Source organism: Epinephelus lanceolatus, chromosome 1 (assembly GCF_041903045.1).
Source record: "Epinephelus lanceolatus isolate andai-2023 chromosome 1, ASM4190304v1, whole genome shotgun sequence".
Classification (NCBI taxonomy): domain Eukaryota; kingdom Metazoa; phylum Chordata; class Actinopteri; order Perciformes; family Serranidae; genus Epinephelus; species Epinephelus lanceolatus.
Genome location: NC_135734.1, coordinates 49,843,174 through 49,862,951, shown reverse-complemented (window position 1 = coordinate 49,862,951; position 19,778 = coordinate 49,843,174). Strand labels below are relative to the sequence as shown.

General features: G+C 38.8%; 1 protein-coding gene across 1 annotated transcript; it reads right to left on the bottom strand.

The window, feature by feature from the left end:
- Positions 1-6,479: 6,479 nt before the first annotated feature.
- Positions 6,480-17,990, bottom strand: LOC117257482 (butyrophilin-like protein 1). Its single transcript, XM_033627709.2, has 6 exons — positions 17,851-17,990; positions 12,319-12,657; positions 11,930-12,208; positions 11,646-11,768; positions 11,156-11,263; positions 6,480-10,826 (listed from the first exon to the last, which is right to left on the bottom strand). Exons 1-6 carry the CDS (start codon positions 17,921-17,923, stop codon positions 10,723-10,725), a joined length of 1,026 nt encoding a protein of 341 aa, XP_033483600.2. The 5' UTR covers positions 17,924-17,990; the 3' UTR covers positions 6,480-10,722.
- Between the last annotated feature and the right edge of the window lie 1,788 nt (positions 17,991-19,778).

Genomic DNA, 19,778 nt, shown 5'->3' with positions numbered 1-19,778 from the left:
GATCTGTTGTTTCATCGATGAGAAGTGTGCAGATTTCATAAACTGTGACCGGCTGCCTGCAGGTCCTTTAAAGATCTTAAATTCAGTTTTATGAAGATATTAGGACTTAAAGTCATTAGTCTTAAATTTAAATGTGTGAGGTCTAAATGGCCACAAACACTTTCTAATTTCATCATTAACCTAACTCTTGAACATTTTTAATTTTTATTTTATTTTATTGGATGAAATTTCTCCCCTTTATGTAAGTCTTATAGTTTTTTATTTTATCCCTGCGTTTTCAACACTAACAATACACAAAGATGGACACAAGAAATTCAGGACAAAAAAATGAATAATAAAAATAGTCGTAATAATAATGATAAGAAATTATAAGATAAACTAGTCCATACCCATTGGGTACAGCATACCATACCATGACTTAGTCATACCAAACATTAGAAAACAACACCAACATTGGTCCACAGGGGGAGCCACAGCAATCGGTTGCATTTTAGCCATTTTGAAGCATTTTTCTGTTGTTATAGCGCCACCCAGTTGCCAATTAGAGTTAAATTTCTCCAGTCACCTTGAGGCGTCCTGTTCTACATATCTACCAAGTTTAGTAAAAATCCATATGGCGGTTAGGCCTAGATAAGAAATGAGCTCTCTAGCGCCCCCATTTTGTTTGATGGGGTCAATAATGGAGGAGTCCCCTCAGATTATGTGTGGTCATATGCCTACAAAGTTGCGTGGTGATGGGTGAAACCCTTGAGATGTTATACACCTTTATGTGATGAGCCACGCCCTCCGCAATATTCATTGCCTTATAGAAGCTCAGTTTTAGTAAGTTTTCCAAATTTTGCCAAGAGGGAACTTTAGATATTGGTCCCTAGATTATGTTCACCCAGTTTCATGCAGATCGCTCAAACTTCCTAGGAAGAGATCCATTTGAAGTGTTTTTCAAAAAATTCAAAATGGCGGAAAATCTATATAAGCGGAAGTTATGGGTTCTTGAGGCAAATGTGTTCCTCATGAGGAGAGGCATCTCTGTGCAAAGTTTCATGTCTCTACCACATACGGGGCATGAGATATGCCCATTCAAAGTTTGACATTTCAATGGGTTGCTATAGCGCCCCCCTTTGGCCAATTGATGTAATATTGCTTCATTGGCATCCTCCCATGACCCTCTACCACTGTGCCAAATTTCACATGGATTGACCAAGTCAGTGAGGAGAAAAACGTAGAACACACACACACACACACACAGAGTTTTCGTCATTATATAGTAAGATAAAAACACACTGCCAGCAAGAGAAAAAAACAGCACACAGATTTCCATTCTCAAAAAATAACCCTGTTTGCTATGAATACACCATACATAAGAGCTCGCTGTGATGCAGGAGGAAGAGTCAAAGAGTCATCAGAGCAGCCCAGTATCACAGTGAGACAGTCAGGGACTAACTGCTGCCTTTACATGTTACTATACAATTGAAAAATGTCTGCCCAGAAATTGCTGTGTTTGGGGCAAGACCAGAAAAGGTGACCTAAGGTCCACACCTGATTTACACTTATCACACACGGCTCAACAGACTAGGCTACTATACTTTATACTAACCTGCAATGCTTCAATGAGAAAATGATGACATGTCTAAAGATCTGTTTTAAATTTGGTTAATAATATAAAATTGTTTTTTTTTTCTCCACAGATGGATAGTCAATGAAGCCAAACAATATACAGTACAGGCCAAAAGTTTGGACACACCTTCTCATTCAATGCGTTTTCTTTATTTTCATGACTATTTACACTGTAGATTCTCACTGAAGGCATCAAAACTATGAATGAACACATGTGGAGTTATGTACTTAACAAAAAAAGGTGAAATAACTGAAAACATGTTTTATATTCTAGTTTCTTCAAAATAGCCACCCTTTGCTCTGATTACTGCTTTGCACACTCTTGGCATTCTCTCCATGAGCTTCAAGAGGTAGTCACCTGAAATGGTTTTCCAACAGTCTTGAAGGAGTTCCCAGAGGTGTTTAGCACTTGTTGGCCCCTTTGCCTTCACTCTGCGGTCCAGCTCACCCCAAACCATCTCGATTGGGTTCAGGTCCGGTGACTGTGGAGGCCAGGTCATCTGCCGCAGCACTCCATCACTCTCCTTCTTGGTCAAATAGCCCTTACACAGCCTGGAGGTGTGTTTGGGGTCATTGTCCTGTTGAAAAATAAATGATCGTCCAACTAAACGCAAACCGGATGGGATGGCATGTCGCTGCAGGATGCTGTGGTAGCCATGCTGGTTCAGTGTGCCTTCAATTTTGAATAAATCCCCAACAGTGTCACCAGCAAAACACCCCCACACCATCACACCTCCTCCTCCATGCTTCACAGTGGGAACCAGGCATGTGGAATCCATCCGTTCACCTTTTCTGCGTCTCACAAAGACACGGCGGTTGGAACCAAAGATCTCAAATTTGGACTCATCAGACCAAAGCACAGATTTCCACTGGTCTAATGTCCATTCCTTGTGTTTCTTGACCCAAACAAATCTCTTCTGCTTGTTGCCTCTCCTTAGCAGTGGTTTCCTAGCAGCTATTTGACCATGAAGGCCTGATTGGCGCAGTCTCCTCTTAACAGTTGTTCTAGAGATGGGTCTGCTGCTAGAACTCTGTGTGGCATTCATCTGGTCTCTGATCTGAGCTGCTGTTAACTTGCCATTTCTGAGGCTGGTGACTCGGATGAACTTATCCTCAGAAGCAGAGGTGACTCTTGGTCTTCCTTTCCTGGGTCGGTCCTCATGTGTGCCAGTTTCGTTGTAGCGCTTGATGGTTTTTGCGACTCCACTTGGGGACACATTTAAAGTTTTTGCAATTTTCCGGACTGACTGACCTTCATTTCTTAAAGTAATGATGGCCACTCGTTTTTCTTTAGTTAGCTGATTGGTTCTTGCCATAATATGAATTTTAACAGTTGTCCAATAGGGCTGTCGGCTGTGTATTAACCTGACTTCTGCACAACACAACTGATGGTCCCAACCCCATTGATAAAGCAAGAAATTCCACTAATTAACCCTGATAAGGAACACCTGTGAAGTGGAAACCATTTCAGGTGACTACCTCTTGAAGCTCATGGAGAGAATGCCAAGAGTGTGCAAAGCAGTAATCAGAGCAAAGGGTGGCTATTTTGAAGAAACTAGAATATAAAACATGTTTTCAGTTATTTCACCTTTTTTTGTTAAGTACATAACTCCACATGTGTTCATTCATAGTTTTGATGCCTTCAGTGAGAATCTACAATGTAAACAGTCATGAAAATAAAGAAAACGCATTGAATGAGAAGGTGTGTCCAAACTTTTGGCCTGTACTGTATGTTCAAAGCAAAAGGAGAAATGTGGTTCTACACAAATAAAAATCAAGTTACAAATATCCTTCCATAATTTGGTAGAGAATGGGCAATTCCAAAATAAATGAAAAACATCTTCAGGGGATCCTTCACAAAAACAACAGTTAGTATTGATATCTTTTTTGAAACGTTGAAGAAAAACTTTACATAGGTAGAATCTGTGAATTACTTTAAATGATACTTCTTTCATTTTATTATTAAGTATTTTGCAGGTAAAGTCCAAATCTTTTTCCAGTCAAGATTATTAACAAAGTTGTTCCAATAAGAAACCACATATGGAATTGATACAACAACTTTCTGAAACAATGCGCGTAAATGACGATTATTATTGCGTCTTAAGGAGAAACAAATCTCACCGATTTCATGTTTGGTTGGATCAATAGATAATAAATTTAAATTCGGGTCCTGCCATACTTTTAAATAGGTATAACAACTCCAGCAGGGATTGCATTTATAACAATATTAAATTCCCTAACGGGAATAATAATACTGTATTTCAAAATAAATTCTTGATATGTCAAAAGTGAGCCATTTGAATTAAACAACTGACCAACCAAAAGAATGTTATTAGAAAACCAGTGAGGGTAAAATATGGATTTGTTTCTGTATATAATGTCTTTATTGTTCCATAAGTAGTATCTATGCGGGGAGAAATTGTGTTTATAAATCAATGACCATGAGAGAAGCATCTGTTTATGAAAATTGGATAGTTTTGTGGGGAGTTTTTCAATATTATAATTACAAAATAAAAGGAAATTTAGGCCTCCTAATTTAGAAAAAAATAAAATTTGGTATAAAGTTCCAAATTGAAAATGGGTTCTTAATGAAAAGTTTTAGCCAATTTATGTTGAATGTATTATTTAAAGAATAAAAGTCTAAAAAGTTAAGGCCACCCTTATCATATGAGTTTACTGATTTTTTGACATAGTGTTTTTTGTTCCTCCAAATAAAGTTAAAAAGCATTTTGTCAATATTGTTTGAAATCTTTTTGTTTACATCAAGGGATAGAGCAGCATATGTAGGGCGGGATATTCCCTCAGCTTTAGTCAGTAGAATTCTTTCTCTTAGTGATAAATCTCGCTGCAACCATTGGTTCAATTTTTTCTGTGTTTTGTCAATAATTAAATCAAAATTCAAGTTGCACCTGGTCTTTCTATCTTTGGTGATAATGATGCACCTGCACAGGTGACATTGATTAAATCCATAATGCGTCACCAGAAGCTAAAATCGCCACACCTTTTAAATTAAAAGACTCTACTCTGCTTTTTAGTGCTCCTTAAATTACATAACTCTGAAACTAACAGCATTTTAATTTATGCCTGAACAGTTTATAAAGAGTTTATTGAGCTTCAGAAGGAGCAGAGTTTTCTCAACATCCTTCAGTTCATCACAAACACTCAACATCAACACATCTGGAGATACATGGTTTTCACTGGACAGGAAAGGGATGGAGAACTGTCCTCTGAGCAGTAACTAAAGCTGTCAGACAGATGCAGTAAAAGTACAATAGTTACCTGTGAGATGTAGAGGGGGAAAGTATAAAGTTACATTAAATGGAAATATAAATAAAGTACCTTGAATGTGTAGTCAGCTACAGCAGTTGAGTCAATGTACTTGGTTGGACTCCACCACTGTAGCTCATGTAGTATGAATCTCTCCACTCAATATTACTGATATATAAAAGCTAATGAAACTGATCTTAACTCAAGGTCCCCTTACTGTACCTTTAACCACATCTCACTGTCTTCATCATCACATGGAGTTTGAGATGGGTGTGGCTGACTCTGAAAAAGCAGATGGACCTTAAGTTAGGATTTTGTGTTTTCTTTTTGCCGCTCAAAATTATGTTCAACAATTAAATTTGACTTTTTTTTGTTACTAACTTCCTGTGTGACGCAAACTGTAAAGGCACACTATTTAAAGACACAGCGACATCCAGTGGATTTCTTTAGCATGACACAGCCAATCAGAGTGGTGCAGATAGCTCCATCAGGTTAGCTTCAACACCTTTTTCACTGAGATACAGTGACTCAAAATGTGCTAAACCAAACGGTTGAGAATGCTAAAGGGTTAACCAAATTTAAAACAGATTTTTATACATATCTTTTTTTTTATTGAAGCATTGCAGGTTAGTATAAATGTAAGTAGTATATATGTGGAGCCCCTGAAGCCAAACTGCTATTTAAAATAGTTTGGATGTAAGGTCCAATAGTCTCACAGATATCTTTAAAAAAGCGAGAGGGAACAACATCTGTGGGACAAGTAGAAGGTTTCAAATGACCAATTATATCATTTAACTGTGAAAGAGACACAGGCTCAAAGTCCTTAAAAACAGCAGAGCAAGTGACAGCAGTGGAGGGGTCATAAGAAGGCGGTGAAATGTGTGATCTAATGGTCATGATCTTGTCAATAAAAAAAGTGAAGAAAGTTTTCACAGATTTCTGGGGACACATCAAGGCAAGCAGAAGGAGGGGTGTTGAGAATATTATTAATGGTGTCAAACAGAACATGAGGTTTGTGGCAGCTATTAGAGATAATTTTCAGTTCAAAACCTGAAGGAAAAGTACTTATACCACACTGGGAAAATACTCCAGCATGACAACTTGTGATTTCTTCACAAAGACAACTTCTGGTGATGTCACTTTAATTAATGTCAAGTTGTCATAATCAAGACAGCCCAAACAATGTCAACTTGTCATTACAAAAACCCAATGACACTTAATGACAGCAGCCATAAACATTTATGAGTACGTGTGTGTGTGTGTGTGTGTTTAATACAATGAAGATAGATGGACTCCTACTGACTCACTTTAATGTTGTAAAAAAACAATCACATCTACAGAGATGTTTTTAACCCTTCATGCAACATATTCCATGTCTCCACTGTTCATCTGTATGATCAGTGTGATGCAAACTGGATACATAAATCACTGATGTGTGACTTGCCTCTGAAATGATTTACTTTATTTAAATGGAGGAAAACATTTAACAGTTAAACAGTGTTGTGTGTTCAGTGTGTCATCTACAGAAACAGGTGTTGCAGGTGGCGTCTGTCTGAGAAACTGACCACAAGCTGAACAAACAGTCACACCACAAATCATAATGTCAGCATGTTTTATTCAACAGTATAGTAACATTTAAACACTGATTGCAATTGAATTAAAGAAAATGTCAACATTCTCTCAAGTACACATTCACATTCTTGCTGAGAGAACATTGATACCTGAGACATGAACACAACAAATGTATCTCTCATGAGCAAACATTTGTAAAGGCACAAAATACAAAAATACATACAATATATGAATAAAGTGACAAATGTTTTACACTATATTTGACACTTTTACAGCATTGTTGCAAATTTTGTTCATAGTTCAAATCTTGTATTTTGGTCTGAATATAAAAATATCATACAACATCATTTTGCCTCCTGCAGAAGTCTTGCAACCAAATCTCAATGACACTTTTAATTGTGATAATGACACAAACATGAATGAACTAAACACAAGATGTATGTTTTGGCATCTCAGTCATTATCAAAGGGTTGAATGCAACAGTCTGATACACAGCACAGTGAAGGCCTAAAACATATCTGCCACTTCAGTCTCATACTTGTGTTAAAACACCACTCAATACTTGAATCTTAAAGCTTTTCTTTAAACACAAAAACATTGTTTAATACTAATATAATACTGAGACAAACCTTAAAACTTAGAAAAGTGCAAATGAAGTAGCCCATAGCAATAAGATAGAATTATGGCCTTGGGGTTAAGAGGCCTTCTTGATTTCAACAGGTGTAAGATTTTTTTTCTTTTTAAATTCACAGCAGGCCTGTATCTCAGCATTTCAGTCATTTCTGTGAAAATTAAATTGTTATTTTTAAAGAGAGTTTTAAAGAGTTTTATTTACAGACCTTGAAAAAGTCATTCATGCTTTTATCTCATCACGTCTGGACCACTGTAATTCCCTGTGCTCAGGGCTCAGCCAAAAGGCCATTTCCTGTCTCCAACTCACTTGTTCAAAACTCAGCTGCCAGACTTTTGACTGATTCAAAGAGACAAAACTCTACATAACTCCCCTCCTTGCAACGCTACACAGGCTACCTGTTAAGTACAGAATCATTTTGAACTCTTACTAATTCCTTTTAAAGCCCTACATGGCCTCGCTCCAACATACAGTATAGATTTACTTACGCCCTATGAGCCTAGGCGCTGCCTGCGCTCCTCAGGTAGGACCTTCCTAACTGTTCCCACAGCTCGTGTTGTTCCAAAAGGAAACGGGGCATTTTCTGTTAAAGCCCCACAGCTGGGGATCTCCTAACCTGAGGAACTTAGGTTAGCAAACTCAGTGTCTTCGTTAAAAACACTCCTCAAAACACACTTTACAAGAAGGCTTTTTACAGTAAATCTGTTGTTTGTCTAGTTTCTATCCTTCTTTATCTATTTCATTATTTATTTATTCATACACACTCTGATGTATCTGGTCTGAGGTTTTGTTCAACTTTTTTATCTTGATAGTGTATACTATCTTATTTGTCTCATAGAGCACTTTGTAACTGTGTTTTGTAAAGTGCTATACAAATTAAGCTCATCATTATATTATAATTAAACATAATACACACATAGAATCGTATAAAGAGTAAAAGTAAAAAACAAAAATCAAATTTCTCATTTTACAGAAACGACTTGCAGGTGTTGTGTTCACTGTTTGGATTTATCAGTTGTTCTGTACTGTTATTGTTATGCACTGAATATAATACAAAATATCCATAAAATACATCACTTCATCAGCGGTCTTCAGTTTCCTCAATAACAGAAAACAGGTCCCTTCAGGAAGAAGGTTGACAAACACTGATTCATACCATCAACACAGTTTAAAGGTGGACACCCAAAATTCACAAATTCAGCATCAGTAGTAGTTTATGGCCAGATAACATTATGATGTTGCTGTGAAGCTGTCCTTTGTTATATAAAATGACTTCATCATTTTAGGGCTGTTGTCTCCTGGTCGACTAGTCAATTATTTGGTCGCTATGGTCTCGTCCGACCAAATTCTCACAAGTTGAATAATCGCTGTGTTACTTTGATAAGGAGACAGTGCTACATCAAAAACTTTCCAGGATTAATCCATTATTTCCTGCGGCGGGGGGACAGGCTAAGTTACCTGTTAGCGATGGGCAATGCAGTTCTTTAGATGTTACTGAATCACTAGAATCAGCTCATTAAAAAGATTTGTTCAAAAGATTTGTTCACCGAATCGTTCAGTGCTTGACGGGAGGAGCCCTGACTGTGCACTGCGTAATCTGACTCAGTCCCTCTAACTGTTGCTGCTGCTGCGTCTGCCCTGCACTGGTGAGTCTCATTACTGGCCAGCCTAACGTTTTAAGTTTGTTTATCTGGAAACGAAGTCTGGTAAAACAATGGGGAGGTGTGTGAATGTGTTCATGTAGCGTGACTCCTGGCTACATTAGCCTTTAGCTTGGAAAAAACAGTCCCTATGAAAGTGTATCACTGAGAAGAAATTATTTGAATCACTCAGGGATCGTGGTTACATCGCTCACCGAGTGATTCGTTCACCGAGTGATTCGTTCACCGAGGCAGTCCCTCCCTGCACCCTGGCTGCTTCACTTCTCGCGAGTGATTCATCGTTCACACAGACTGAATCGGCAGTTCCACTCCTGACCTGGACGCTCGCTGCTGAGCTCAACTGAACTGAGAAATGAACGAATCAGTTCCGGAAGTGATTCAGTTCAGTACGTTCACTAAACAGATTTGTTCTTTTGAACAATTCATTCGCGAACGACACAACACTATTACCTGTGAAAATGGGGGCGTTTTCGAAACACCCCCCTTGTTGACAGAAAGTTGGACTCGCCCACCCTCACGCTCAGCGTCGCAGTGACACAGACCTCCTGTCTGTTTCTGTAAGCTGACACCATTTCCCTCAGTGGAAATGAAGCTTGTATTTACTTTAATTTCACAGATAAGAAACAATAAATTGTGAAGACAATAAAGCCTCCACTAAAATAGCATTTTAAGTCGTGTGTGTGATTTATCCTGGCTTCATATGAGCAGAGGAAATCTCTGCTAGCTGCTAGGCTAATTTATACAATGTAAAATGCCATAGGCTTGTGCTAATAACGTTAGCATGTTGTATTTGCTTGGAAAACATGTTTAGTATCAGACAGTTGTTTTGTCAGTGAACCTTGTGAGTTGTAATGAAGCTAAATTTGTAACGTTACCTTTGTTAAATGTTGCTGTTGTCCCTGGCTTCTTATGAGTAGAGGAAAAGTTCGCTAGATGCTAGGCTAATTTATACAATGTAAAATGCCATAGGCTTGTGCTAATAACGTTAGCATGTTGTATTGGTGGGGAAAATGTGTCCAGATAAAGACAAATGTTTGTCTGTGAATGCTGCGAGTTATAGTGAAGCTGATTTGTGTACTTGTGTTTGAAACTGTCTCTATTAAGCCATGTTTAATGTGTGTTTAATGTGTGTTTAATGTGTGTTTTGAATCAACTTTATATATAAAGTTTGATTTGAACTAAACTTTACCCGTTAAAGGGGTTTTTTTTGGGGAGTTTTTCCTTATCCGCTGCGAAGGTCATAAGGACAGAGGGATGTCGTATGCTGTAAAGCCCTGTGAGGCAAATTGTGATTTGTGATATTGGGCTTTATAAATAAAATTGATTGATTGATTGATTGACTTAACACAGTCCTCCACCGCCAACTAGTGTTTTGGAGGTGTAACTGCAGAGTGACACAGACACACCACCAGAAGTAAAAATAACGTGCAGATTTTTTTTTTCCCCATGACGAATCGATTAGTTGAAGACTATGCGACTTTAGTTGACCAAGATTTTCTTTGGTTGACTACAGCCCTAATCATTTTATCCTATTATTAATTTGACACAAATGCTATTATAACTAGTGTACACATTTTTGAGTTATGGCCAAAAATCATGTTTTGTGAGGTCACAGTGATCGTGACCACCAAAATCAATCTGTTCATCCTTGAGTCCAAGTGGATGTTGGTGCCAAATTTTAAAAAAAATTCCCTCAAGATGTTCTTGAGATGTCACATTCACAAGAATGATACGGACGATGACCCAAAAACATGATGACTCCAACCTCAGAGGCCATAAAAACATCTTCAAACCAACATTAAATGGAATCTGAACACACAAACACATCTAAATTCACCTGCCAGCAATCAGCCGCACCTGGAAGGTGTAATGCAGAGCTGCTTGTCAGCTGTGACGTACACTCAGCTACACTCAAACATACCCCCCCCCACACACACACACACACACACACTCACTCACTCACTCTCACACACTCCTCTACGACGTCAAATCAGGGGGTGCTGCTGCCTGAGAGTCATGTGCACCTGTATTCAGTGGCTGCTGCTCCTTCTCTCTCCCTGCAATCTCTGAACCCTCTGAACCTGCAGAAAAATAAAACAATTATATTAAAGAAAACTTGAACTTTCTTGATCCGACTCAGGCAGTCACCCCTCAGACATATATTTTCAAACGTATTATTCATCAGTGTCTGTTTGGAAATATAGTTAATGTGCAGATTGATTCTCTTGAAAGGTGCAGTGATGTGTATTTGTTAGTTAGCTCATAAGTTCAGGGCAGTTTTGTGGTCGACTATAAATGCTCAGTATTAGTAGTAGAATTGATTTTAAATTTTCATTGACCACTTTTAGGACACTTCATGTGTCAGCCTGGTTGCACTGCAGGTCCTGACCCCATACTGTGTATACTGTACCAGAACATGACTGAAGATCCTCAGGTTCAGTCTGAGTCCTCGTACCACAGCCAGCAATGCGCTGAACATTATTTTTCATCAGATGTTCAAATTTCTGGAGCTGTGTCACTAAGGAGTTAAGAGGAAATGTCATTTGCATCTAAAATGATAATAAATCATAGTTTTTAAAATGTAATATAAAATGGTTCATTTATATTTGATGTAGGACTCTAATTGGATCTCGTAACTTTAACGATAAAACTGTCTGAAAACAGAGAAACGAGGCCCTCTTCTGTAACGTGTGCACTAATTCGGAAAAACAGCTCTTGTATTATATTCACAACTTTGTTGTATTTATTTTTATTTATTCATTATTAGAACCAGAGGACTCATATATTAATGTAGTCTCAGTGAGTTTTATATAAAACAGACTGGTTCATATCTGAAGAGACAAACACAACTGTAAAGACTCTGGACAGATATGTTGATAGAATATATTATTAAAACTTACCTCTATCAATCCTGTCGTTGAGCCTGCGATACCACCTAAACAACCAAACTGCAGCAGGCCCAAAGAAGGCTAAAATTGCAGCAGCAAGAAGCCATTTAACATTGATTTTGCTCCTGCTGTTGTCTGAAACACATGACAAAAAGCTGATGTAACACTCAAAATGTAACTGTGTATCATGTACAGCAGATTGATCATTGACTACACATAAAGAACAGTTCAATGTGCTGCTAAAATCTATCAAAACTAAAAATACAACACATGAGCACCTCAAGAAGGAATCTTACCAATGATATGCACAGGTATCTCAGCATGAATCTGATGGTTGATTTCCTCCTGTGTGACCACACAGTGATAGCGGTCGGTCTTGGTCACAGTAGTTTGGAGGATGATGTCATAGCTGCCTCCTCTGTCTGTGACCTGTGGTTCTTCAGCAGGAAGGATGTTTCCATCACTGTCCTTCCACTCTACTTTAGGTTTTAGAGAAGCACCATGAACCTCACACTGCAGCTGCACTCCATCATCTGTGGCTTTGAGGACTGTGACAGATGGCTTTGGAGATGAAACTGTCAACACATTATAAAGAATAACTTAGAAAGAACAATTACATGATCAGAAATGTAATAATGTGCTTTTTGTGTTCACTCCCTCTCTGCTCGTATTTAGAAACACTCACCAACAACAAGATCAATGTGGAAAATTTGAGGTGTCTGAAGAAGTGGAAAAAAGCAGGTGTAGTCTCCACTGTCAGCCATCTTTGTATTTCTGATGATGATGGAGGCGTTGCCGTGTTTCAGCTCATCTTGGAAATGAAAGACTCGACCTTTGAACTGCTCATCTTGACCTGAACCACCGTTGTTGTGATGGAGGCCTTTATCATACATGAACACCCCCATCATACCATCATGTTTCCTCCAGTCAAAGAGTTTCTGCTCGATGTTCTCCTTGGTGCTGAGGGAACAGGGTAATGTAACATCACTCCCTTCTGACACCAACACTTTGATGGCCGCTGGTCCTGGAACATAAAAACATATGTTTGCAACATGTGTCACCAGAATTATTTTCTTGACCTGAGAGGTTTTTGAGAGGTTACTGTGGCGCCCTCTGTTGTCCTAAAACTAACATTTCTTTTCATTAGGGGTTCAAGCCCGAAGGGTCAAAGAAATTTTGCTTTGTCTGATTGACTTTCGACACACACGTCCAACTGAATGTGCTCTACAAGTCTTAGGAACCATTAAGGTTTTCCGCCATATTGAATTTTCTGAAAAACAAATTTTTGACATCACAGGAGGAAGTTTATCAATAGTCATCAACAGCTTTTTGATATGTCATTGCTTTATGATGATATTGACCAATTACCTTTAGAGAGGGCGTGGCTCAGCACATTAATGGATTTTACTCATTAACCATTGAGCCAGCCGTTGTAATTTGTACTGTGTGACAACAATTTCTGTTTCATCTCATTTTTAACCAAATGTCACCAAAATATTTGACAATATTCCTGAAATCAGCAGAATGATGTGAGATTTTTTTCAGAATTATATCACCAACACTTTAACTGTTATTGATATCTCATTGCTTTTTGAAGATATCGACCAATGAAATTTAAAGGGGGCGTGGCTCAGCAAATGACTCCACAACGTTTGGACGAATCATCACAAACCTTGAAAGCAATGTCTTAATAGGTACCAGGAACATATACTGAAAGTCTCATTTAAATTGGGGCGGCAGTAGCTCAGTCCATAGGGACTTGGGTTGGGAACCGGAGGGTCACCTGTTCAAGTCCCCGTCCGGACCAAAATATGGAGTGTGTACTGGTCACTGGAGAGGAGCCCTTGAGCAAGGCACCGAACCCCCCAACCGCTCGGAGCGCCTGTCATGGGCAGCCCCACTCTGACATCTCTCCACTTGGTGCATATATCTACCTTATTTTTCACGGAAACACGGAGGCAAAACAGAACGCAGCCAGCTTCCGGTTTTTTGTGCGACACTTCCGGTCCAGCACTCTTAGCACTGTGTAAATGGGAATCGCCTTGTTGTTTACCTTGCTGAGTTTAGCTATATATATGTATATATCACATTTTTCACGTCACTATATCACCTATATAATCACCTATCATAATCTGATGTTTGTAAAGTCTATAAACACAATGACTGAACAAACATTAGTATTTTCTCTGTGTGTAATTAATAACATGGTTATCTTTGATTAGCTGGGCTAACCGTTAGCTGTTAGCTGTTAGCCGTGTCTGTAATAACTCACTAAACTCACAAAGTGGTCCGTGAAAAAAATATTTTCTCCAGCGGATGTCTTGGTTACAACATGATTGAGCTAACTGGAGTAGTTTCATGTCGTATCCGACAACGGGAGGCTTTTAACGGATGACGATCCTGATGTTAGCTTTGCTGTTCCTGTCAGCTGCAGCCACTGATGCTTTCTAGACATCGTGATTTCCCAAAACTGAATAAATACAACACATAGCAACACAAAACTGCTTTGCTAGCTCAATCATGTTGTAACGGCTGGATGGTTGATGCGTACATGCTGATTCAGGTGCTATCAGAGCCGATCCGCGCATCACTATGGCTTAATGATCAACTCAGTCAATTAAAACAACCCGTCCTGTGTTAGGAGTGTATGTCGCTGACAGAAAGAAAAAAAGAAAAGAAAAGGGAAAAAAAAGATAGAAAAGCAGTGTACACCTCACATATTTATTTCTCACAGTTGTGCACACGTGTGGCTGGCATGCAGAAGCACCGTCTGTGTGTCTGTGTGTCGAGGGTGCGAGCCGCAGCTTCAGCTGCTCAGGTAGAGAGGCTGTGTAGCCTGGTGTGTTTTTTGGCTGATTCGGTTCTGCAGGTTCTCTGCTGGTACACTGGAGACGGGGATCAAGCAGTTTGTCTCACTCGGGATTGATTGTGCTTTTTTGGTTCATAGTTTATGATTGACGTGCGATTTATTCGCGTTTAGAGGGAATAAATTTCCGTTATAACGGAAACGTGGGCACAGTTATCTAACGTTATACAAAATACACAGACTAACTAACTAACTAACTGATTGACTAACATAAACAACTGAAAATTGAAAAAAATTAGCTTGCACCGCTAGCTCCGGTAAGGGAAAGCATGAGGGAAAGCGGCTGGCCAGAAGTCACGCACAAAAAAACGGAAGTTGATCACTATTTACTTCTGTGTTTGAAAATAAGGTGGATAGGTCCTGTTTGTGCATGTGTGTGTTCGGACCTGTGTGTAATTGTCACAACAGAGTGAAAAAATTGATTATCAGGGATTAATAAAGTATATAAAATTAAAATAAAAAAAAATATTAAATTGACCACTAGGGGGCACCACAAATACAAAAAATGGGCATGCAATAACACAAATCATTATAAATCAGAAATATATCTTGTCTAATCATTACAAAACATGCAGGATATGAACAATAATTATGAATCACTTGTTACATTATTTTTTTTAATCGGTCTATAGGGGGCACCACCTGTTCCAAACAGGCACTTGAGCTGCTGTGCAGCCACAGCATGAGGGTCGTCTTTTATCTCAACAACCATGGGTGCAGATCCCGTGGGAAAAACACAAATTGCCCCCCCCACCCCGATTCTAAATAGCCTAAATGATTAAAATTGAACAAATATATTTTCCGACTCCACATTCCCAATTCTAAAATAAATGAAAATTGTGGAACAAATATTTTTATAAATATATTTTCCAACATGATCAGTTAGTTTAACCAAACTCAGTTAGGGGCTCATATTCTGATAATCATCCATATCCACTGATGTATACAGTAGTCCCATATACTGGGAGAAAGGGAAGATGATAAGGAGAATTGGGAATCTGTGAGAAGCGAGAGATGAGAACGTGAGTGGACAGAACATGCCTGAGACCCTGAAACAAGAAGTAACAGTGAAGCAGTGAAAAGGAGGATGATGGCTGGCTCCATGTACTATTGGCTGTTTCAGAGAAATAAACAGTAAAGGTAAGCATGATTCTCTGTGTAGTGCTTTTTGAATGACTTGGTGATGGTGATGAGCCTCTATGAAATCGTGAAATATGCTGGCAATCTCAAGCGCTCTGTGGGCATGATTTGCACGCATGCAATAAAAAAAAAAAAAAAAAAAAATCACAATTGATTGTGTTCCCCCCAAACTTGTCATCAGATCTGCACCCATGTCAACAACCTCTCATCATGGCCGAATCCAAGGAACTGGCTTTGTTCCACACAGCCCAGTAGGGCTGGGCAATAAATTGATTTCATCAATTAATTCGAATTTGTAGTTTAGGTTGTAGTTTTAATGAAAATCGAGTTTCTCTTTTACATCCACCACCGACGCTCCCCGCTGGGCTGGATGTCAGACACAGGAGCCTCCATATATACTGAGGGGTCCGCACATATACGGGTAGGCACATCCTGATTGGCTGGTTGGCTCAGTGGGCAAATGCGTGCTCATGGTTAGAGGAGTATTACCCAGGATTCATATGAACTTGATTGTGGATATGGTGGACAAACAATATCACTCTGGACATAGGATCACAACATGGAAACAGCTGATCCTTACAACTCAATCTGGGTGAAAATGAGTGTGTAAATTAATTTTTGGGATGGTGGCCATATTGGTAATATGCAAATTAGAGGACATAAATAAAAGATAATATGATTTAGCAATAAATACTGAATCTGCATGTTCTAATGTGTTTCTAATGCTTAAACATATCTAACACCAAGTTTGTTAAAAAACAACAACACTTATTTTAATTTGCCACCATCTTGGGAATATGCAAATTAGGGGTCCAGATGCATCCAATCATTAAATTAGCACTCCTATGTGTTTCTCATGGGCAGAAAACATCAAATAAACACCAACTTTGCATTTGTGGCTCATCTAGTTCAAATGTTAGAGCTGAAATGGTTACTAGTCGGCAGCCATATTGGATTTTGCCACAGTCATCAGAATGCCTATCTGCGATGTTCAATTTCCAGATTCCTTTGAAATACATTCATTTAAATATGTAGGCCTACTGAATTTGGTGCTTTTAACACAAAATGAACGACTGTCTTGAATTTGTGAGCTATGCTACTCTACACACTGCTCTGAATACTAGGGTTGGGTACCGTTCATAACTGAACCGATACGGTACCGGTATCTGGAATTCGGTACCGGTACCAAACGGTACCTTATTTCGATACTATTTAACCCTATGGGCCGCACGTGTCCCCCTCAATGTATATGGTGACTACGGCCCTGTCAGCATGCATAATTAGGCCTCAGTTGTCTGGGTGCGCAAAGGTGAAGTGGCTGGTCTTGTCATACAAAGTTTGATGGAGTGTCAACTGGACAATATGGAGATATTTGCATCTTGAAAGCCGGACTACAAATGTGGATAGACAGGGAGAAACACACGCAAGCCTAAGACGTGGTAAGATACGATATTCCTCACTATATGAAGTGACTGATAACAAGATCTGTATAATGGATTGTAAAGAAATTCGTCAAGTTTTTATTTTGTAGACAATTGATCTGTATTTATAGTGTGATGGGATCACAGCACAATGATGTGTGTGGTATCATTGGAAAGCTCTGCTCCTGCGCTTTCATGTGATATGCATGGCATTTCTGTGCGAGCCTGCATTCGCGAGTAATCCATCCAAGAGTAATGTGTGTGCAAAGCTGTATGAAAGCTCTGTTATACATCATTTTAGTGTAAATTTATCATTTTTTTTCGCTGTGAAAACATTGGACTACTGACACTTCCGCTGTTTCACGTGATATGCGTGGCTTCTCGCTATGACGCACGGTCGCGGAGAAAATCCACAGAGAAGAACGGGTGTGAATTTGGACGCACTATGCGTCGTTCGGGCCCATAGTCTAAACTTCTCAGTTTCAACATTTTATTGAAAACATTTAGGAACAGTGCTGCACGTTAACTTTTGTCTGCACTTTTTTTTTTGTCGCCATTGTTGCTGAGTCATGCGCTCTCGCGCCGCCTCCACTTAGGTACCGAAATTTGGCACCGATTCATTTTAAGTACAAAAAGTACCGAGTTTCGGTAGCCAACCCTACTGAATACTCTTCAGTTAGTGTTTTCTTTAGGCGACAGAGCCAACAAACTAACCAAGGCCTACACGGAAGTGCTGAGCCCAACCTCCTGTCAAACAAACTTCATAAACTACAAAGTTAATGGTTCTTACCTTTTTCATCATAGAGAGTTTTTCCAGTGAAACACAGCAGGCAAAAACACAGCAGGTCCAGCTGAAGCTTCATGACTGTCTATCTGATCTTTCGATTCAATGTTGTTGCAAACAGTTTGGTGTCTTCTTATCGATGCAGCACCGAGTGTGATTTTAGTTTCGTTTTCAGCTCACCTTGCCACAGGTGTAAAACCTTCAGAATAAAAGCCTGTTTTAATCACTGTTACTTATTGTAACTATAATTATTACTGTTATTAGTAGCAGCAGCAGTAAACCTTCAATGTCCTCAGCTTTATTTTTTTTATTGCCATTTTACTGTGTTTGTTTTTTCTCTCTGTAACACCTCCCTCTCTCTGCTGTGTCACAGCTCTGCCTTTATTCTTTAAAGCTGCTTAAAGCCTGTGCTTGTTTCCGGTGTCTGAGAGCTCTGTGGTGTGTGTGGGTTGGAGAGTAGGAAACTTTTCTGCTGGTTCACTATACAAATATCTTTATGAGTAACTGCTTTATTTATCATTCACACTGCAACATGCCAAACAGCATCAGAGAAACACTGATTTGTGTCTGAAACTGCTTTAATCGGTGTTTTTACCGGGTTAAATCACGTGGTGTGTTTGTTCTGGAGGAGAGATTTTGTGAAGTCCTGCCTAAACTATGAAGTCTAAATATGAAATATTATCCACAAACTGTAAAGGCACACTATTTACAGACACAGCGACATCCAGTGGATTTCTTTAGCATGACACAGCTAATCAGAGTGGTGCAGATAGCTTCATCAGGTTAGCTTCAACACATTGTTCATTGAGATACAGTGACTCAAAATGTGCTAAACCAAACGGTTGAGAATGCTAAAGGGTTAATCTTATCATACTATTGGCTAAATGGTTTATTCATAAATGTCGATATACTAATCAAAAACCACTCTTTTGCATTTTTGAAAATGAAGTCAAGCAATATATTAGGACCATTAGACACTCCACAAACACGAAAGCCATTAAAACCTTGGATTTATGTGCTCTTTTTAATGTATTTCTGTAATATGATATTCTGAATTTTTTGACACTGAATGTATGTCACCCCCTGGCGTCTGTGTTTGTTTGATTTGTGTTTTTCAATAAAGAAAACAACAACAACAACAACAACAACAACAACAACAACAACAACAACAAAAACCTGTGCAGGTGCGCTTCCTGTGTTTGTCTCCTGCACAGAGAAACAGGTCGGAGAAAAGGTTTTTGCATCAATGCTCAGATGACGGCAGAGACGCTGTTGGTGTGTATATGTGTGTGTTTGACAGTCGCACAAACCGCAAGATGAATTAGTGAGACGGCGCTGTGTGTAGATATGGTAATTAATTTCATCACGTAATGCAGTAATGTGTTGTCAGTCTGATAAAGTAGAGGAGTAATTTGATTTTATTGATGGGCTTTATGATTATTAGTTGTCAATACTGATTGATTATGTTTGTGATTGATTGATGTTTGGAACTAAAAGCCAGAAAAAAATATTATTTTACAGTGATTACAAATATTATTTAAAAGGAATAAATATTATTTCAAACAAGGCATTCATATTTAAAATAATGCAACAAATACATGTAATACACATTTGGCACAGCATGATATTGATTATATTAACAAGCCTATTCCACATGAAAATATGGTGTTTTGATTTGATTTGAAGGATTTTGTGAAGTCCTGCCTAAGATGAGAAGTCTAAATATGAAATATTATCCACACAGGTCTCCTCTCCTCCAGAACAAACACACCACGTGATTTAACCCGGTAAAAACACCGATTAAAGCAGTTTCAGTCACAAATCAGTGTTTCTCTGATGCTGTTTGGCATGTTGCAGTATGAATGATAAATAAAGCAGTTACTCATAAAGAGATTACAGTGAAGTTTCCTACTCTCCAACCCACACACACCACA